At 52.1% G+C, this 16,802-nt stretch overlaps 1 protein-coding gene and 1 long non-coding RNA gene across 5 annotated transcripts in view; one reads left to right on the top strand and one right to left on the bottom strand.

Annotated features, from left to right (window-relative positions):
* Nucleotides 1–3,563: 3,563 nt before the first annotated feature.
* Nucleotides 3,564–7,773, bottom strand: LOC128141714 (uncharacterized). Its single transcript, XR_008235157.1, has 3 exons — nt 7,693–7,773; nt 6,656–6,851; nt 3,564–4,644 (listed from the first exon to the last, which is right to left on the bottom strand). It is a non-coding gene; the product is annotated as an uncharacterized LOC128141714 (long non-coding RNA).
* Nucleotides 7,774–8,046: 273 nt separating this feature from the next.
* Nucleotides 8,047–16,802, top strand: part of PMEPA1 (prostate transmembrane protein, androgen induced 1) — a 48,857-nt gene continuing 40,101 nt past the window's right edge. Inside the window, exon 1 of one of the 4 annotated variants that reach the window (XM_052786801.1) lies at nt 8,047–8,593. In XM_052786801.1, the coding sequence (XP_052642761.1) occupies nt 8,491–8,593 (103 nt within the window). In that variant the 5' untranslated portion in view covers nt 8,047–8,490. The remainder of the gene's footprint in view (nt 8,594–16,802) is intronic. The other 3 variants (XM_052786791.1, XM_052786782.1, XM_052786772.1) reach the window with 3 other exon arrangements.

Consider the following 16,802-nt stretch of genomic DNA (forward strand, 5'->3'; position numbering starts at 1 on the left):
CAAAAAAAGCCCTTCAACAATTCAATATCCCTGATTCATACGATTTAATTGGATGTGCCTGTAAGTTCTCTTTGTGCCAAGCAGTGCTGGGCTCAGGCAAGACTCCACGTGATTGGAGAAAGAAGTACAAAAATTTGGCTTTTAAATGTTCCAGTAAAACTAGAGATTATTGGTAACGGAGCAGTAGGTGATGTTTTACATCCATCCCATGTTCAGTTATTTTATTGTACACAACAGTGATACCTGGATATACGCTATACAATGCACTCTAGCCAGCTTCAAGTTCAGAGAATCGCTGTAGCTGCTGCTAACAATCTGGCCTCACACACAGTCTTCGATGCCTCTATTTTTCCTGGCGTATGTCTTAGGAAAGAGAGTACCCCCCGGAGAGCCTCATCCCCGGAGACAGCGTATCAGGTTTGGGGCTATGACACCCCAAGGCGCCACAGGAGGTCAAAGGTACATTTTAAGGTTGCTCTCATCTGAAGTTAAAACATTCTGTTTTCATTGTTTTTGAAAATCAGGCTCCCAAATTACCAATTTTCTCTCTTTCGTGTTAGAAAATAAAGCCTTGTGAGGGAGGATTCAGCTCTCTGCAGTCGAGTGGGATTGAAACAACCAATTTTAATATCTGTGATTCACCTCTGAGCCCAAACTGTGATGATATAGTGCATCTGGGGATCAAATACTGCGGAAACTCTCTCTTTTAAACAAAAGGGGGGAAAAAAAGACTGCAGATAAAGTACCAGATGTAGGATTTTGGACTATCAGAGAAGAGAATGGATGCCTTGGTTTTAGCATGTAAGACTAATCACTCAGTTGAAATCATTTCAGCAGCTGAGTAAATAGACTTACGGAAAAGGCATTTATGGGAGCATTTGTGTTCCAGGATCCTCCCTCTTTCCTAGTCCTCCTGTTTGTTTGTTTTTCTGTCTCTTTGGTGTCGAAGCTTCCCAGTTAACAGGTTTATTAGGTAGCGACGACGATGTCAAATGTGCGGCCAGGCAATCCCCACGGCCCCTTGACCGCACCGCAGCCGCGCGGGCCGAGCAAACGGAGTGCAAGTTCAACAGCCCGTCCATGAACAATGGGCCTCTCTGCAGCGGCGGGGCCGTTCAGCTGCGTGCTTGGCTCGCCGCCACCCAGAGCCATGACCGCTCGAGCACAAGCTCGGCCTGTACCACACACGCGCACGCATCTCCTCGACCTCTCCTCCCGCTCCGCTGTAAGGCCCATCGGCAGCACCCAGCTCCCTGCCCGGGCCTTTCCCAGCAGGCGGCCCGGGCCCGTCCCAGGCGGTGTTTTCCAAGGTGTCACGGAGAGGCACTCCGAGGGTATAAAATAACTAAGGCCTAGAGGAAAAGAGAGTTCAAGGGCACCGTCCTGGCAGCGCGGCAGCCTCCGCCAGCCGGGTGCAGGCAGCGTCCCGGCCGTCTGTCCCTTCCCGCGGCCGGGCGCGGCGGCTCTGCCCGGCCCACGGTCAGCCCTCGGGAGTTCCCCGAGAGACGCTGCTGTACGGTAGCGCGTACTGCGTGCTGGGGACGCGTAAGCCGGCTTCGTGAACCCGTGCGGGAAGCGCTGCAAGCGCTGGGGGTGCAGGGACGCGCACCCCACGCAGAACTCGCGCCCTTCTCCCCAGCTCTGCAGCTCCTGGCCGTCCTGACGGCCCCCGTGTGGCCCGCACACCGGACCCGGACCCGAGCACCCCGGCCGGGCCCCGGGCTAGGGCCCGCCGCTCCCTCTGGGGGTGCGGGGCGCGGGCGCGCGCGCCGCCCTCGGCCCTGGCGCTTTAAGGCGGCGGCGCGGGAAGGCGCGAGCTGCGCCTTTGTCATGGCACCGGGTCACCGCGCGGTCACGGCCCCGCCCCACGTGGAGTTAGAGCCCGCATGGCCCGGCGCGCCCCGCCTCCCTCCGCTGACTGGCTGCCTTGCGCCCCGGCGGCCGGGTCGCCCCGCTTCTGATTGGCTGAGCGCGTGCGTCGTTTACATGCTGAGGGCGGGGGAACGCCCGCCCGTGACACCGGCCGCCGTCTGGGGCCGCCCCCGCGGCGTCGCGGGGGGAGTTAAAGGGGCAGAGCCCCGCCGGGCCGGGCCGGGCGGCGGGCGCTCCAGGCCACCCGGTTCTTCGATGGGAGCCCCGAGGGGGCACTACTGGGGAGAGCCCCTGCGCCCGGTCCCGGTCCGCGGGGGTTCGCCGTGCCCCGTGGGGGCCCTGGCACCAGCCGTGCCCTCCCTGCCGGGCCCCGGCCCCGCCGTGGCGGGCCCGGCTGGGTGGTGTGAAGGCGCTTGCTGGGCGTGAGGCGCAGGGCCAGGGCGGGGGTATCGCAGCGGGGGTAGCTCAAACCGGCGCCCGTGCGATGAAACCCCTTGTGGGCACCCCACGGCCCACCCGGGTGAAGCGGGGAGGAGGTGCGAGGGCTCGCCCTTGAGCTGGGCGCCGAATGGCGTTTCGGGCCAGGGGCGTCTTCGGAGCCTCCATCTCCGGGTCCCCCCCCCCCCGTGTGGCCGGCACGCAGGGGCTCCGTGGGGCGATTCCTGATCGGGTCGGGGCATCGGGCTGTGGTGGCTGCGGAGCGATTGCAGCGGTCGTGTCTGACGGGAGGCGAAGGGCAAGGGCGTCCGAGCGGTACCGGAGCTCCGGCCCGGTCGTGTGCGCCGAGGCGGAAGAACGGAGGACAGGGCCTGGGCTTCTCTCTGATCAAGAACCAAAAGAAACTAAACGCAGAGCAATTGGGTTTTGGCAGATACGAGTACGTTCACGTGTACGTATGTATCTAACCACGTATGTGAGTGCATGTGGGTGTGGATGGGCATAGTATAAGGACGGTTCAATCCGTGAACGGTTTGCAGCTGCTCCACTTCTAAACCACTCTCCAGAAGGAGCCCAGCAGCAAAGCCGATGCGAGTGGTTCAGAGCTGCCTTTCAGAACCACTCAAGTGCTTCCTCGGGTGAGCTCAAAGTCTGTACTTTGGTACGTCAGCTCTCAGTCGAGGAGTTCAGGGTCACCTTCATTTGCTTTCCAAAGCGCCGTTCCTCTTTCCAAAATGCCATCAAGTCAGGGATTATTTTATGTTTATGAATTCAAAACTCTTTCCTTAGCACTGTTTTATTTTACATATGCCATCCTGGTTTTCCTAGCACAAGAAAATGAAATGTTTTCAGCTGGGGAGCTGTGAATTCAGAGGGTGATTATTTTTTGTTAGTGAAGTGATATATTTCCTACCAGTGCCTCCAATAAAATGTAAAGGTAGGGTGGAGTCTTTCCAGTGACGTCAGCCGGAGTTATATCAGGCCCCAAATGAGACAGAATGAGTTGGAATAACATTCTGGTGGCTTCAGTAAAAATTTTCATTACAAACAAATACTCGACTTTTCAGCTCTCCTGGTTGGGAACAAAACCTCCTAAATGGGACCCAACCCAGCGCTGTGTAGAGATGGAAAAAAAAAGCACTTGGGAGGCAGCCGTGAACTGCCTGGGTTGGTGACAGCAGCTCCTGCCCCAGGGTCCTCGATGCCTCCATGGGAAGGAAGGAGGGTCCTGGCCTCACCTGCGGGGAAGGGAGGGAGTGGGTGGGCTGAGGAGGGGCTCCCAGTGCCGGGGAGGGAGGGTATTTCGGAGCCTTTTAGGTGGAATATTGTTTGAGGTAGGTTATTGACACTTTAGCAAATGGGATGAAGCCTTGGAAGGAAGATGCTCCTGCCGTTCCAAACAAGGATGAGGGCTTGTCTACCAAAGACTTAATTCACAGTATCTCCTACGCTTTAAATCGTACCCGAGATGTAGCTGTTCTGACTTTCAAAGGCAAACAAGCCCTCAGCTAAAACTGGCGAGCATCTGCGTCCCTGCCCAGCATTGTTCTCTGTCGTGGCAGCGACCTTGTTCTAATTGTCGGGGAGAAAACTTGAGTTTCTGGTACCAAATAGTTAAAAAAAATAAACTTAAAAGAGGTTAGTCACCAGAAAGTGGAAACCATGTCTGGAATTGTTAGAAATAAGGCTTGCTTGAAAATAAATATAGAATTATTCACCATGGTAACTATTGCCCTGTTGCGTTAGTGCATATCAATTTAACATTAATCCAAAGACTAATGCTGTGAAATATTTGGTCTCTTTAATGGACAACTGTTTAGTTAACAAAGCTTTGGGGAGTTCTGGAGTTTTTTGTTTCATTTTTCCTTAGATAGCCTCAACCACTTTTGGAAGAAAATGATTTGACACTCAGGGTTACTTACTTCTCACAAGGATCTCTCTTCCCAATTACATTTTATGAATTTACCCTTAGTGCTGCACTGTAATGATTATGTGGCGTCGCTCAAATCTTTTAACTAATGCTCAAGTGTTGCAGTGAGGAATAAAAGGAAAGATTTAAATGTGACTGCACAGGCAAATGCCTGAGTTCTGGCCAGGCAATGAGTGAAATTACATTATAGTCCAAAACTAGCCAGAGCAGACCGATGCGTCCGTGTCGCTCAGTTTGTGCAAGGACCTCAGGTGTTACTGAAGCTCCCGTGTGTCCCTTTCTGTGGCTGAAGAGCCAGAGGCCCAGCGAGCAGCCCCAGCTCACCCTGAAATTTTGTGGCAAAACCAGGAAGCGAAGAGAGGTCTCGCAGTGCCAGGCTCATCCTGGAGCCATCAGAGGTGTCTCTAGGGAGAACGTAAGAACCAAAAAAAGCTGATCAGTGGCAGAATACAGGAGCCAAAATCAACAAAAGCATATCCTACCAGCCGAGCAGTACTCGCTGCTGGTACAGAAGAAACTCTGACAAATGGCAGTGGGCTGGAAGGTGGATAGCATTATTACAAAGAACAGGGTGAAGCATTTAAGTTAGCTGATGTACTTTTAATTTTTACAAGCCCATCTGGGATGACTTTAATTATTTGTTCTTAAATCATGGTGGAAAAATGCTGATTGTTCTTAAAGCCACATGAGTCGTTCAGATTAAATTGGGATGGTGGTAAACAGTGCATTTTTAAACCAGCATCGACTTGCAAACAGTTATTTTTCTTTTTTTCTTTTTTTTTTTTTAAAGAAGGTTAGGAAGATGTGCGAACTTGCAGCAGCCTGCATCTGAAACTGGAGCCTTTATCAACCAAAGCTTTGCAAACTTGTAAAAACTCCCCCTAGAACAAGCTGGCTGATTCACGGGGTGAGGGCGGACGCCTTTGCCCCCCACCAGAACTGGCTTTTCCACAGCTCAGTTGCAACCTGGGCACCGGGACCTCCCAGCCTGGGCTTGCTGAGCCATCAGAGCCCGTCAGGGTCTGTGAGATGCCTCCACCACGGCTCCTTCTGCCACAGTGCCCATCCCCAGCACGTCCTGCCTGCGAACAGGCCTCCAGCCGTGCCCTTCCACGTGCAGCCCCGTCTCCCGTTCCCTGGGCCCGTGGGTGACGCCGTGCCCAGTTGTGGAAGGCAAAAGCCGTGCTCGCTGCGGCAGAGAGAGCGGAGAAGGACTCTGTAACCCACCGCTCAAGTAACTGTCCTGCCACAGAAGAATAATATATTACTTAGAGCTGCACTTACTTGCTTAAGACCATTTAAGGACGTACCATGTCTGTGTCTTAAAATACAAGAATCCTGAATCAAAGACGAACTATGGCTGCATCCGCACAGCCGACGAACCCGGAGGGCTCGGCAGCGGTGGCAGGGCCGGTGCTGGCAGGCTGCTGCCGGCTGCTCTCTCACGCAACACGAGGAAGCGTGTAGTGTTCGCCTTGACTTACTTATGGTGGTGCTATGTATTTTAAGTGCAAAGGACTGTTAGTTGCAAGCTGGTGGGCTCAGCTTAGCTTACAGTCACCTTTTCCAGCCAGTCAAGCAAGGTCTGTTGGAAATGGGTCTCTAATATTCAGCTGCCAAGTGTTTTAAAAGAAAAAAAAAGGTATTTCCAGCTAAATAAAAGTTGGGTGATTGATAAAGCTATCTGACCTGGCATTTGTCTTCAGAGTTTTGACCGTGCACGTGCCTTGCTTTAACTTTTGAGCTGGCCTTTCTGGGGCTCGCGGGCTCCCGCCTGCCCGAGGCCCGAGCCCCTGTCACGGGGGTAACGCTGCTTCACATTTTCATGAAGCATTTCTAGAAGTCTGCTTGGCACAAAAGGAACTGAGACTCCAGGACCAGCCTGAAGGAAGTGGCCAAAAGGCAGGCAAGCACTACCCCTTCTTTCTGCGTTACCGATGCAGAAACTGAGGCTGGGAACAAAATGTAAAAACAGGATTGGAGATGCTTTATTTCCAGTTCTAGTGTAGATTTTTTTTCAGGTAACTGTCCCTCCTCTCCCAGGCCTGCACACTAACCCCCACCTCTGGTGCCAGCCCTGGCACCGCGCAAATGCGGCGCTCGGACCATAATTCATGTCTGCGCAGCACTGGGAAGCACAAACTTCTCAAAGCTCATTTCTATCTGAGCTGCAAGATCCTCTTCCGTGTTTCCTTTGGATTAGTAATTGTTGGGGGTTACCATCTGTCAAGCGGCAAAGAGTAAAAGATTAAACAACCTGGCAATTCCTTGTTCCTTCTCTTCAGGCATTTTCACAGGACTGGATGGGGCCACAGGAGTAAAGCGCAGGCACGTATTTAACATTAGTTTTTAAGTAGTCATGTAGAAATAAATTCCATTTTTGGGGGGGGGGGGGGAATGAAGGTTAATCCTTACCAGCGAGTGCCACCGTGCCTGACCCGACTCCTGACACCACCCATCTTGTCTGATTTCTACAGCTTTGTAGGAAAGCTTTTTGCAGATTTGGGTTGGTAGCCTGTCTGCTTCTCGGTGCGATCTTCCTGGCAGCATCTCTCGGGAGTGCAGGCCCCAGCTGGGGACTCTTCAGAGACTCCCAAATCCTAAATCAGAGCTATCAAGAATTATGGGAAAATATGCTTTCTTAGAAGATAACACTGAAGCTGTCTTTATCTCCCAGTAACAGGATTCACCAAGTATGATTGCAGCTACTTTGCACCACTACAGCTAAGCTTGTTTCAGCATTTTCATTATAAACCTCTGTTTTCACAGGTTTATTTCCCAGGAAAAAGAAAATAATTTAATCTCCGTCTTGACTAAAACTTGGCACACTGAGCACTCAGGGAAGAGATGATGGTTTTTCCTTTCACCTGTCTAAAAAGTGAAGGGGGTCACTCCATTTTAAAGCGGTCGGTTTGAAACAAAACTGGGAATTTCTCCATCTTAAATAGTTTCTGAGCTTAGCATAAGAAAGCAGCATTGTTGGCATTAACACTGGAGCCAAGGGCAGAATTCGCACCGAGTTCAGCCGTGGCCGAATCGGCACTTACAGGTTTTTCCCCCCTCACATTTCTTTTCCAATCTTTCCCATTTTTTTTTCTTTGAAATGCTTCATTTAGGAACTGCCAGTGCAAAAGCTCCGTGGCTCTGGTGCCCGGGGGCCGTGCCGTGGGGGGCCCGTGGGAGGGGGGGGGGGGGGTCTGGCCAGTCGGGCCGCCGTGACTTGGGTGGGCGTTGTGGGACCGAGCCTGGCTTGCACGTGGTTTTCCTGCAGGACGCCCAAATCCAGACGCTTTTGGGGCCGATTTGCCCAAATCGCCGCCAGGTCCCAACCACCGAGAAATAAAAAAAAAAAAAAAAATTAAATGCGAGGGCGATTCGGGTGGGCGAGACCCTCACTCCTCCCGGGAAAGCAGCCGCCCTCCCCCGCCGGGGCAGGGGGGGGTCACCATTACCTGCCTTCGCGTTTCTGAGCGCCAACTCGGCGCCGTTCCCCGCGGGGCGAGTCCCACCGGGTGTCCCGTGTCCGTGTCCCCATCCCCCGGGCACAGGCCGCCCTCCTCCAGCGGCTCCCCGCGGGGGGGGGGGGGAAGGGCAACCCGGCGTGCGCGAGCCGGCGCGGATGCCGCGTGGGGCAGCCCGGGGCGCGCGCGCCCGCCTCCCCCCCCCCCCCCCGCTCCCCTCCCTCCCGCCCGGCGGCGGCGGCGGCGCGGGGGAAAGGGCAGTCCCCGTCTGGCGCTGACGTCACGGGGCCCGCCCGCGGCTGGCGGCGGCGGCGGGCGCGCGGCCGCGTCCCCGTGGCCGTGAATGAGCGCGGGGGGCGGGAGCGGAGAGCGGGGAGCGGGCGGGCCGCGCTCCCACCGCGCTCCCGCCGCGCCGCGTCCGCGCCGCGCCGCTCCGCCGCGCCCCACAAAAGTGCGGGGTTTGCCGCGGCCGGGCCGCAGCCCAGCCGCTTCCCGGGCCGGAGGGGGCGCGGAGCAGCCGCCGCGCCGCGTCGAGCTGAGCTAAGCCGAGCCGAGCCGTGCCGTACCGAGCCGTGCCGCGGCGCTGCGGGGGGCGCTGCGCCGCGCCGGGCTGGGTTTTTTTATTTCCAATTTTTGATCGCAGCTGCATTTCCCTCCCCCCGCCCCCCCGCGCCGAGGAGGAGCCCCGGCTTTATGTGGTGCTGCCCGGAGAGCGCTCGGCGGCCGTGAAGTTCTTTGTGTCGCCGTCGCCTTCTTTTTTTTTTTTTTTTTCTTTTTTTTTTTTTTTAAATGTATAACTTAATGGGTCTGAACAGCACGGCCGTAGCTATTCAGCCCAATGTGTCCTGCACATGCAACTGCAAAAGGTCTTTGTTCCAGAGCATGGAGATCAGTAAGTACTCGTCCTGCTGCTGCCGCGGGGCCGGCCCCGACTTCCCCGGGTGTGAGTGCGAGTGGGTGCGAGGGTGCGGGTGGGCACGGCGGCTCTGGAGCTCGGCGGCGCCCCCGCCGCGGGCTGGGAAGTTTCCGCGGGGGCTCCCGGCAGCGCCGGGACCCTTCGCTGCGATGCGCTTTCTCGGAGTGCTGATTATTTTTTATCTCCCCCCACCCCCCCGCCTTCTCCGTGCGAGCTCTGGTCTCTCATCTGTTGCCGTTGGGGTGTCTAGTGCGGGTGTGACACGGCGCGAGTGGGTGCGTGACACGGCGGGCCGGGGGCGGGCGGGTCCCGGCGGGACGGGCTGGCGGAGCGGCCCCGGGGCACAGCCTCCCCCCCCCCGGACACAGCCTCCCCCCCGGGGCTGCCTGCGGAGCGCGGCCGCTCCCGCGCTCTCCTCTCCCCCCCCCCTCGCCCTCCCCGGCATCGGTGTGTGGAATCCCAGCTCTCCCCCATCTCGCCTCCATCACCACCCGCATCTCGGCCATTCCCCCGCGGCTCAGCCGCGGCCGGTGCAGCCGCCACTGCCCCGCGTGTCTGCCCCTCCTGCGGGGGGGAGCCCTGGCCCCCGAGCCTCCTCCGGGGGTCTTCATTAGCCCCGGTGTAAATCACCTTCCTCTCGTTACTGGGGGGGGGGGGAGCGCTGCGGTCCGGACACCCGAGTAGGGCTTATATTTGGAACCTGTTCCCCCCCCCCCCCGCCTCCAGCCCCTGGGGGCTTTTTGCTATGAGGGGCTATTTGCCTTTTTTTAGTAGTATTTTTCAACCCTCGCGGAGCAGCAGCGAGTACAGTGCCTGACCTAAATATCCACTACTTTTCTGTTTGCTCTTTCCCTCTTGGAAATGAGGCGCGTGGAGGTGAGAGAGAAGAAATATTGCTGAGGAAAGAGAAATGGGTTGGTTTCTCTGGCAATTTAAAGCGAATGGTATTTTCTGTATAAAGGGAAGGTTTTCAAGGCTTCCCGGGCTGGGTGGGTTGTCAGGATTGTACCCCGCTTAACACCTTGTTCTGTGCCGAGGAATCTAAACCCTACACAGACTAATGCAAAATGGCCCAAAATGAAAACTTGGGAAAGAGTCTTGATTTTGCATATATTCCTGGCACTGCGATGGAGCAGGCTCACGCTTGGTGCGTGGAGGGGAGAGTCAGCTGAGCTGTGCCTGTTTCTGCTAGCACAGGATTTGCCCCATTACCTCCAGCGGGGTTGCAGAGCAGTTTTTTAGAGCCGGCATCTGTCCCTTCGTATTTTGGATGGCTTTTGTCCAGTGTCATCTGCCTTCGCTTTCTCCAGTTTCATCGTTGTTTAATTCAGGTGTCTGAGTCCTGGGGAAGGTCTGTAGGCATTTGTATACCGGGTACTAAAATGTGTTCATTCTGAATTTTAGCATAAACCATACCCTTTGTACTGTATGCACATTTAATCTTGATTTAATCTCATTCGTGTTCAGACAAAACTAAGCTGGATTTCCCTGATTTTATTAACACTACCGGTACTGAACAGACCATTATTCTTTCCTGACTTTAACAGGCCGGGCTAGATGTGCATACCAATAGCAGTGTATAAATAATGAAGATACAGTTCTTTTTTGTGTCAGCCGGTTGGTGAACATAAACTGTGTCCCACAGAATTGCAAGGATGAGAGACTTTACTTTGTGTCTGATCAAGGCTTATGGTTATGATAAAAGTTGTGAATTAAAATGTGTAATGTCTTTTGAAGAAAAAGCTTCTCTTCCAGTCTCACTCTTGGCATGAGGTCTTGTTGGAACAACTCAGGCTTTTAATTTCATTGCCTGACTTTTTAGAAATAATGTATTTTATAATTTTTTCCCCCGTTTTTTCAGCATATGAAAGGCTTGGTAGTAGGCAGGTGCCAGTTATGGATGGGGCGGGTGTGAGAGGCTGTGAGTGAAGTACGCTGGAGGACACCTTGCCTGAATTCGGACGGGTGTTGCGGGAGCCTCGTGCCTGATGCCATACGGCTCCCGAGGTCCTTCCCCAGCTTGTCCCCTGCCAGCGCTGCACCCGTCCCCCTGCGTCAGCCACTCAGCTCTGGGGTCCTGACACTCAGGCGCCAAGTTCCCATTAGCTCCCGGGAGCCTTGGATCGAGCTCCCTTAGTGCTGCTCTTCCTTATTTCATTTTCAGCTAGGTTTCTTTATCGCCAATGCTATTTATTTATTTCCTGCCGATGGCGGGCGGCGTTAGCTCACCTCGGTGCTACAGGAGGGCTTTGGTTGCACTGCAGGGGCTGTTACCTGATCACTTCCTCCACCTGGGTTCGGTGGAAAGGATAGAGTTGAGCCTCCCCGAGATGAATTCATTATACAGCTTTTTCCCCTCTCCAGTCGCTTGGTTTTATTTGTCTTTCTAATACGACTTTGAGGGAACCTCGGGGCAGCTACCACCAGATGCTGTTTAATTTTCTAGCCAAAAGTTGCCATGCAGGAATGCTTCGGGAAAGTGGCATAACTGTAAACTCTTGTAATTTAACCCTCTAATTAAGTTAACTGCACAACTGATCCCCAAAAATATTTCTTTGCAGGCTTTATTCCATACGGCAGGCTGCGGCGCTGCGGTGGAGGAAGCAGCTGGTTTCTGTGCGTGGCGCTCCCAGATTAGGATTAGAAAAGGGCTTTTTGGGGGCGGGGGCGCGGAGTCTCGCCCGCCGCCGCCTGGGCTGTAGTGCCAATATGCCGGGCGGCGTTAAGCAGCCAGACGTCTGCGGCAGTGGTCTCTAATCGCTTCGGCTGGGTGAAAGAGGTCAGGGGTGATTGTCGTGGCGGAAGAGTCTGTAAATAACTAATTATTTGGCGCGGGGAGCGGAGCGAGGCGGCCTGCCTGCCTCCCCGCTGGCTTCCCCGCTCGCTTGCCCCGGCTGGCTGGGATCCTGCCGCCGGCTGGGTCGGTGGGAACCGCCAGCGCCTGCCCGCCGCGGCCGACGCTGCGGCCCCGACGGCGGGGGGGACCCCCCGCCTGTGCCGGGGCCGCTTCGCACCCCGCGGGGACATCTTCCGGAGGGTTACGGGTGCCAAGGCTGGGGATCCTGCCTCCGTGGGCACCCGAGCATCCCCGCGAGAGGATGACTTCAGGCGTGGGGCGCGAGGGCAGGTCCCTCTCTGGGCTGGGTGGCCCTCGGCGGAGGCTTTGCTCGTGCAGTAACGTTAGCCGAGGCGTTCGGGAGTTTAAGAGGTGTCCTCACTTCTCCCCGAGGAGAGGAGGCCGTTCCCTCGGCTGGCAGCCGTGTGCCTGGCCGGTGGAGGGCTGGGGCGAGCGAACCGTGAGAGCGGGTTTCCGTCCAAGCGAGGACTTCTAGGTTTTCACATTCTTTGGTTTAATAACAAACTGAACGCAGATGGCTCAACCAGGGATCACGTCTCCTTTCTAATTCAGACTGCTTTTTTGGCAAATACGTTTCTTTCCTGACGCCGTGTCAACGGCAGTTACGGCTTCTTCCAGGGTAGAGTGGATAATAACCATGTACTTCTTTATTCCCCCCCCAAGTTTTCCTCCAGGAGGTGGGGACATGGAGGGAAGCCAGAGCTACTGCCAGCGTTTCAGCAAGCTAGAGAGTGTTTGCACAGAGTGTGTTCAGTTTGTGGCATCTCAGTTTGACTTCAGCTAAACCAGGGAGTTCCCCGTGTCCGGCTCTGGCCATGTGTTCATGAGAAGCGCTGCTTTCTGCCCAGATCAGCGTCCCGAGGTGCGACCCGAGCGAAGCACGGATGGCTTTTGCTTACGGTGGCCTGAGAACTGTCTGTGTGTGCCCTCGGCCGTTCCCGGGGACCCCGGCGGTCTGCGGTCCCAGCTCTGCAGGTCCCACCTCTCGTGCCCGGGGCAGCAGGGAAAGTCCTGGTTCCCTGAGCCTGGAGACCACAGGGGTCTTAAAATTACAGTTTTGTTTTGTGCCCTCAGGCGGTGATTTTAATCTCAGTGTTTTATAATCAGTGTTGAATGGGAGAATGAAAAGACACAGAGGAGGAAATGGAGGGAAAATAGTCAAACTTTGTTTTTTTCCTCTGGGTGAACACCTGGATTGCGTTGTGCTGCACGGCAGGACGGGCACACACGGCACCAGAAGTGATCCTATGGAATCGGAGGTGATCATATATAATGCAAAGTGACATGGCTAATTCTTCCTTTTCCGTCAGTATCAGGGTATATTCACAGGAGGATGTTCGACACAGTATGTCCTGTTACCTTCTGCCACGAAGGCGTCCTCTACCCCCTGAATAAGCCTTTGGCTTGCCTTCGTTTTATTTAGTAGTATGTTTTCAGATCCTGGTTGTGAGAGGACTGGCACTGAAGGGTGTGTGGGAAACAGCAACCATACTGCTTTCCTTAAAGCCAGGAATTCCCAAGGTAGGGTCTGGGATCACCTCTGAATTTTCAGGATATTGAATTAGCCGAGCTACCGCGGCTTCCATTGCAGGTGGAGAGAAGAGTACCTACAAATGTATTTTCTTACTTATTTTTATTTGCTGTTGCTCACCAAATATACTAATATTTTTAGATTTCCCCGGCTGAGAGTTGGTGGCTAGATAAATCCAGTTTTAGAATGAATTTGTAAACCTAAATTATAAATGGATAGACGTGAGGAGACCTTTCCAAGGGAAGTACCAAAATACATGGTGTCACTAATAGACAGTAATTACAATCCAGCTTCTTTCCTGAGTAACTCATTGTACAGTCATGTCTGTTGGTCTTGTTTCAGGTAATAGCAAGTCTCAGAATTTGGTAACCCTAATTAGCTAAAAAAGGTCATTTATTTGCAATGGTGTTTCATGTAAAAACTGACTACCAGTTTGCTTCCTGGAAGGAGATCCCATGCGTGGTATGCAGTTTGTCTTATCAGATCCGTCAAGTTCCCTGATACACAGTGCATCTGTTGTTGGCGTGTTTCATCAAAGTAATAAAGCCTGGCTGGAAAGCTTGCGAGGAGGGAGGCAGAAGGGCCACTTTGCTGCAATTAAGTGGAAACTTGGTTCACACCATGAGCACGCTCCCAGACGTCCATAAAGCAAAGGAATCATTAATGTCGACGGGGATGTTTTATGCAGTGTTCTTCCCGTCTGTGTAGCTAAACTGCCGGGTGATTATTTTATAATTATTTTGGGTAGCAGAAGGTAGGTCACTTGGCTAGATCCCAGGTGAGGAAACACATCAGAGACTTGTTCTGGCTGCACGCAGTGTGGCCAGAGGAGGATTTCGGCACAAGGCTCTCCTCCGTGAGAGCAGGATCTGACCCATCATTTCTGATTATGTGGGCTGCTGCATTGCTGCTTCCTTGCTGCACTAAACGTAATAGTGGTCTTGGAGGTCCTTCAGGAGCGATGCGTGAGCACAGGGTGTAGTGGAGCGGTGTAACAGCAATACCGGCGTTAAGCACAGTGCCGCGGTGGCAGGAATAGCTTACCTGAGCTGTTAGCACTTCGGTGCTTGCAGGGTGAGACCGTATATGTATACACCTCTGAGAGCTGACAAGTTTTCTACTGTCTGTGTGTGTGTGCAGGCATAAACACATTTGTGAAAGTTAATTGATTTAGTAATACAAGAAAGTAGTTCAAAATGAACTGGTTAGTGAAGTAGTGGATAACCAGAGAAAGGAGTAGTGGGGTTTGGGCTTTTTGTTTGGTTTTTTTTTTTTAAGCAGATAAATTTCAGCTGTAGGAGTTTATCATCCAAATCAGAGGATTTGGGGAGCTATTGAGAGTAAAGAGATCTTTGATGATTTGGCAAGGAATACAGCTTCTAAGGCAGCACTTTGATCTGCATTTTAAATGCTTCTTTGTAATGACAGTTTCACAATTTCTTTTCTCATTTTAAGTCAGTTTTGCAGAGGTATGTTTTGAGAGAAAATAGTAACAGCACACATTATTCTTGTTGGCTTCTGAGCCAGCTAGAACTTGTAGTTCATCCCAGATCTTTTGGCTACTATGGTAAATTTATGATTACACTAAAAAGGAAATTAGTAGAGATGTTAAATACCAAAGCTTTGCAAATCTTTTGAAATATCTGCAGTGTGAAACCTAAACTTGCATTAGCATTTTTGCTGCGGTATGTTGTACGGTGTTTATCTAAGCATCCACCTAATATTGGAGGTTCCTGATTTAGCTTTTCTTTCCTTCTAAAGGACACACTACTGTTTAGCACATGCATCCTTTTAGTCTTGGGTTGCACCTGAAGACCTTGATTCTAGGGACTCCAGCTTTCTAAAGACAAGCTGGTGCTGCTGTAGCGGTGCTATTGGGAACCTTTTTCTTCCCCTTCTATCTACAGCACATCCTCAGATAAACTCTCGTTGGAGGGAGAAGGTTGTTGTCGCCTATGTATTCTTATACAAGAGAGCTTGTTGCGTTAATTTATGTAGTATGGGTAGAGTAGGAGAGAGGGTAGGAATTGGGAATGTTTATTAAGGTTTTCATTTAAATCTTGCATAGCATCTTTCCTTCTTGTAGCCAGTTTGGGGTAGGGTTTATACCTCTCTTGGGAAATCAGCAGCCTTAAGAGTGAGGACAAATAAGCAAGTTTTCCCAAACTGATTTAGAGCTGTGTAGTAGCTCTTCTGGTGCTGTTTTTGGCCTCTCCTGAGCTGTGACTAAGCCGTACCAGGCTGGCAGCTCTCTGCTTGTGGACTAAGTTCAGCTGGTGTGTCGAAGAGGGCACATATTTCATTTGCAAGCTAAATTAGCCCATGAAGTTGGGTCTTCAGTTACATGTAAAGGGTAGCATCACTGTAAGACCTTAGACAAATAGCATCGCATATACATTTAACTTTCATCCTTTTCCTGACTGTCAGTGATTTTGTTCAGTTGGACATTATCCTTGTTATTCTGCATATCTCTCTGGTACAGGATGCTGATTTGGAGCATGCAAGGCTGTGTGGCCCTGAGACTTGTAAGTTTAGCCGTCACGCTTAGAGATGCTACAGCCAGTGCACTGGTGCATATTGCAGGCCCAGGTTGGCACCAAATCCACCGTCACCTTTACATTTTTTTAATTTAATGCTACTTTTTCACTGCGTACAGCAAGATAGCATTGCTAAGGTCGTAATCAATGCAGTATCCCCTTTTTTCTCCAAGTAGTCAGACTTCCAATTTCTCATTGTTACAAGACTAGGCTTATGCTCCGTCTAGAAGAGGGTGTGTTTTTCTCTGTGTGGTGTAAGTTAGTGTTGTCACAGGCTGTGGTGTTACGTGAAGATACCTTGCACATATTTTGAAACTTGCCTCACAAGTTGTCAGTGTTGGTGGATGTCCACAGTACTTTCAAATGCTTCACACATTTGTGTTCAGTGTATTCAGTCTCGCACATATCTTTAATAAAATGCCTCAGACTGGCTAATTTTTCACTTGCAGTATACATTCAAAAATGTGCATGTAGAAAGGCAAGTGCTTTTGCACGTGGCAGTTCTCTGATCCGTTCACGAGACCCTGCTCGTGCCCGCAGTGCTGAGGAGTTATACCTGTGATGGTTTGCTGGCGTGAAGTTTGTGCACTTCAGCAGGTGCAACAGGATTTCCCACATTTGCAAACTTGGCCCAAGCAACCCAGCAAAGCAGAATTTAGCCTTGGAGAATGAAAGCTGATTAACCCCCAGGCTTGGAGCATACCAAGAATGAAAAGACGTACTTGCACAAAAATCAATACTACTTTTCAAGAATATATGCAGGACGTGGTTTGGGGATTTTTTTCCATCTCTTCATTCTGTCCAATATGTTAAGTAGCTGGTTTGTTACTCTAACCCCCTACAAATGATTGTCAGTAATAATTCTGTAAAACTATGAATCAACTCTGCATGACTTTGTGCAAACAGACTGAGTAATTTCTTTGTTCTTTTCTTCTTACTTTGTAATTGGAGTCTGTAAAAGCCCAAAGGTTTGGTCTTGTGGAAAGCATGATTCATTTATTGGTGTCTGTGCCGACTAGTTATCTTTCAGTAATTCCAGAGTGCTGCTACAAGCCAAGAGTGATTCATACATGGCTAAGTGCACAAACAAATGGGGTCATGGCCATCTGCAGAAACTTTTCTAATCTATTTATGGTATCGGAGAAAGAAGTGGGTGTATTAAGGATGATGGAATAGGTGTCAATTACATTAGTGAATATAACCGGTTAAGTAACACTAACCATTACTCAAAACCACATCTGCTCATTGCTAAAGATCACG

The sequence above is a fragment of the Harpia harpyja genome, chromosome 1, assembly GCF_026419915.1.
Source record: "Harpia harpyja isolate bHarHar1 chromosome 1, bHarHar1 primary haplotype, whole genome shotgun sequence".
Lineage (NCBI taxonomy): Eukaryota > Metazoa > Chordata > Aves > Accipitriformes > Accipitridae > Harpia > Harpia harpyja.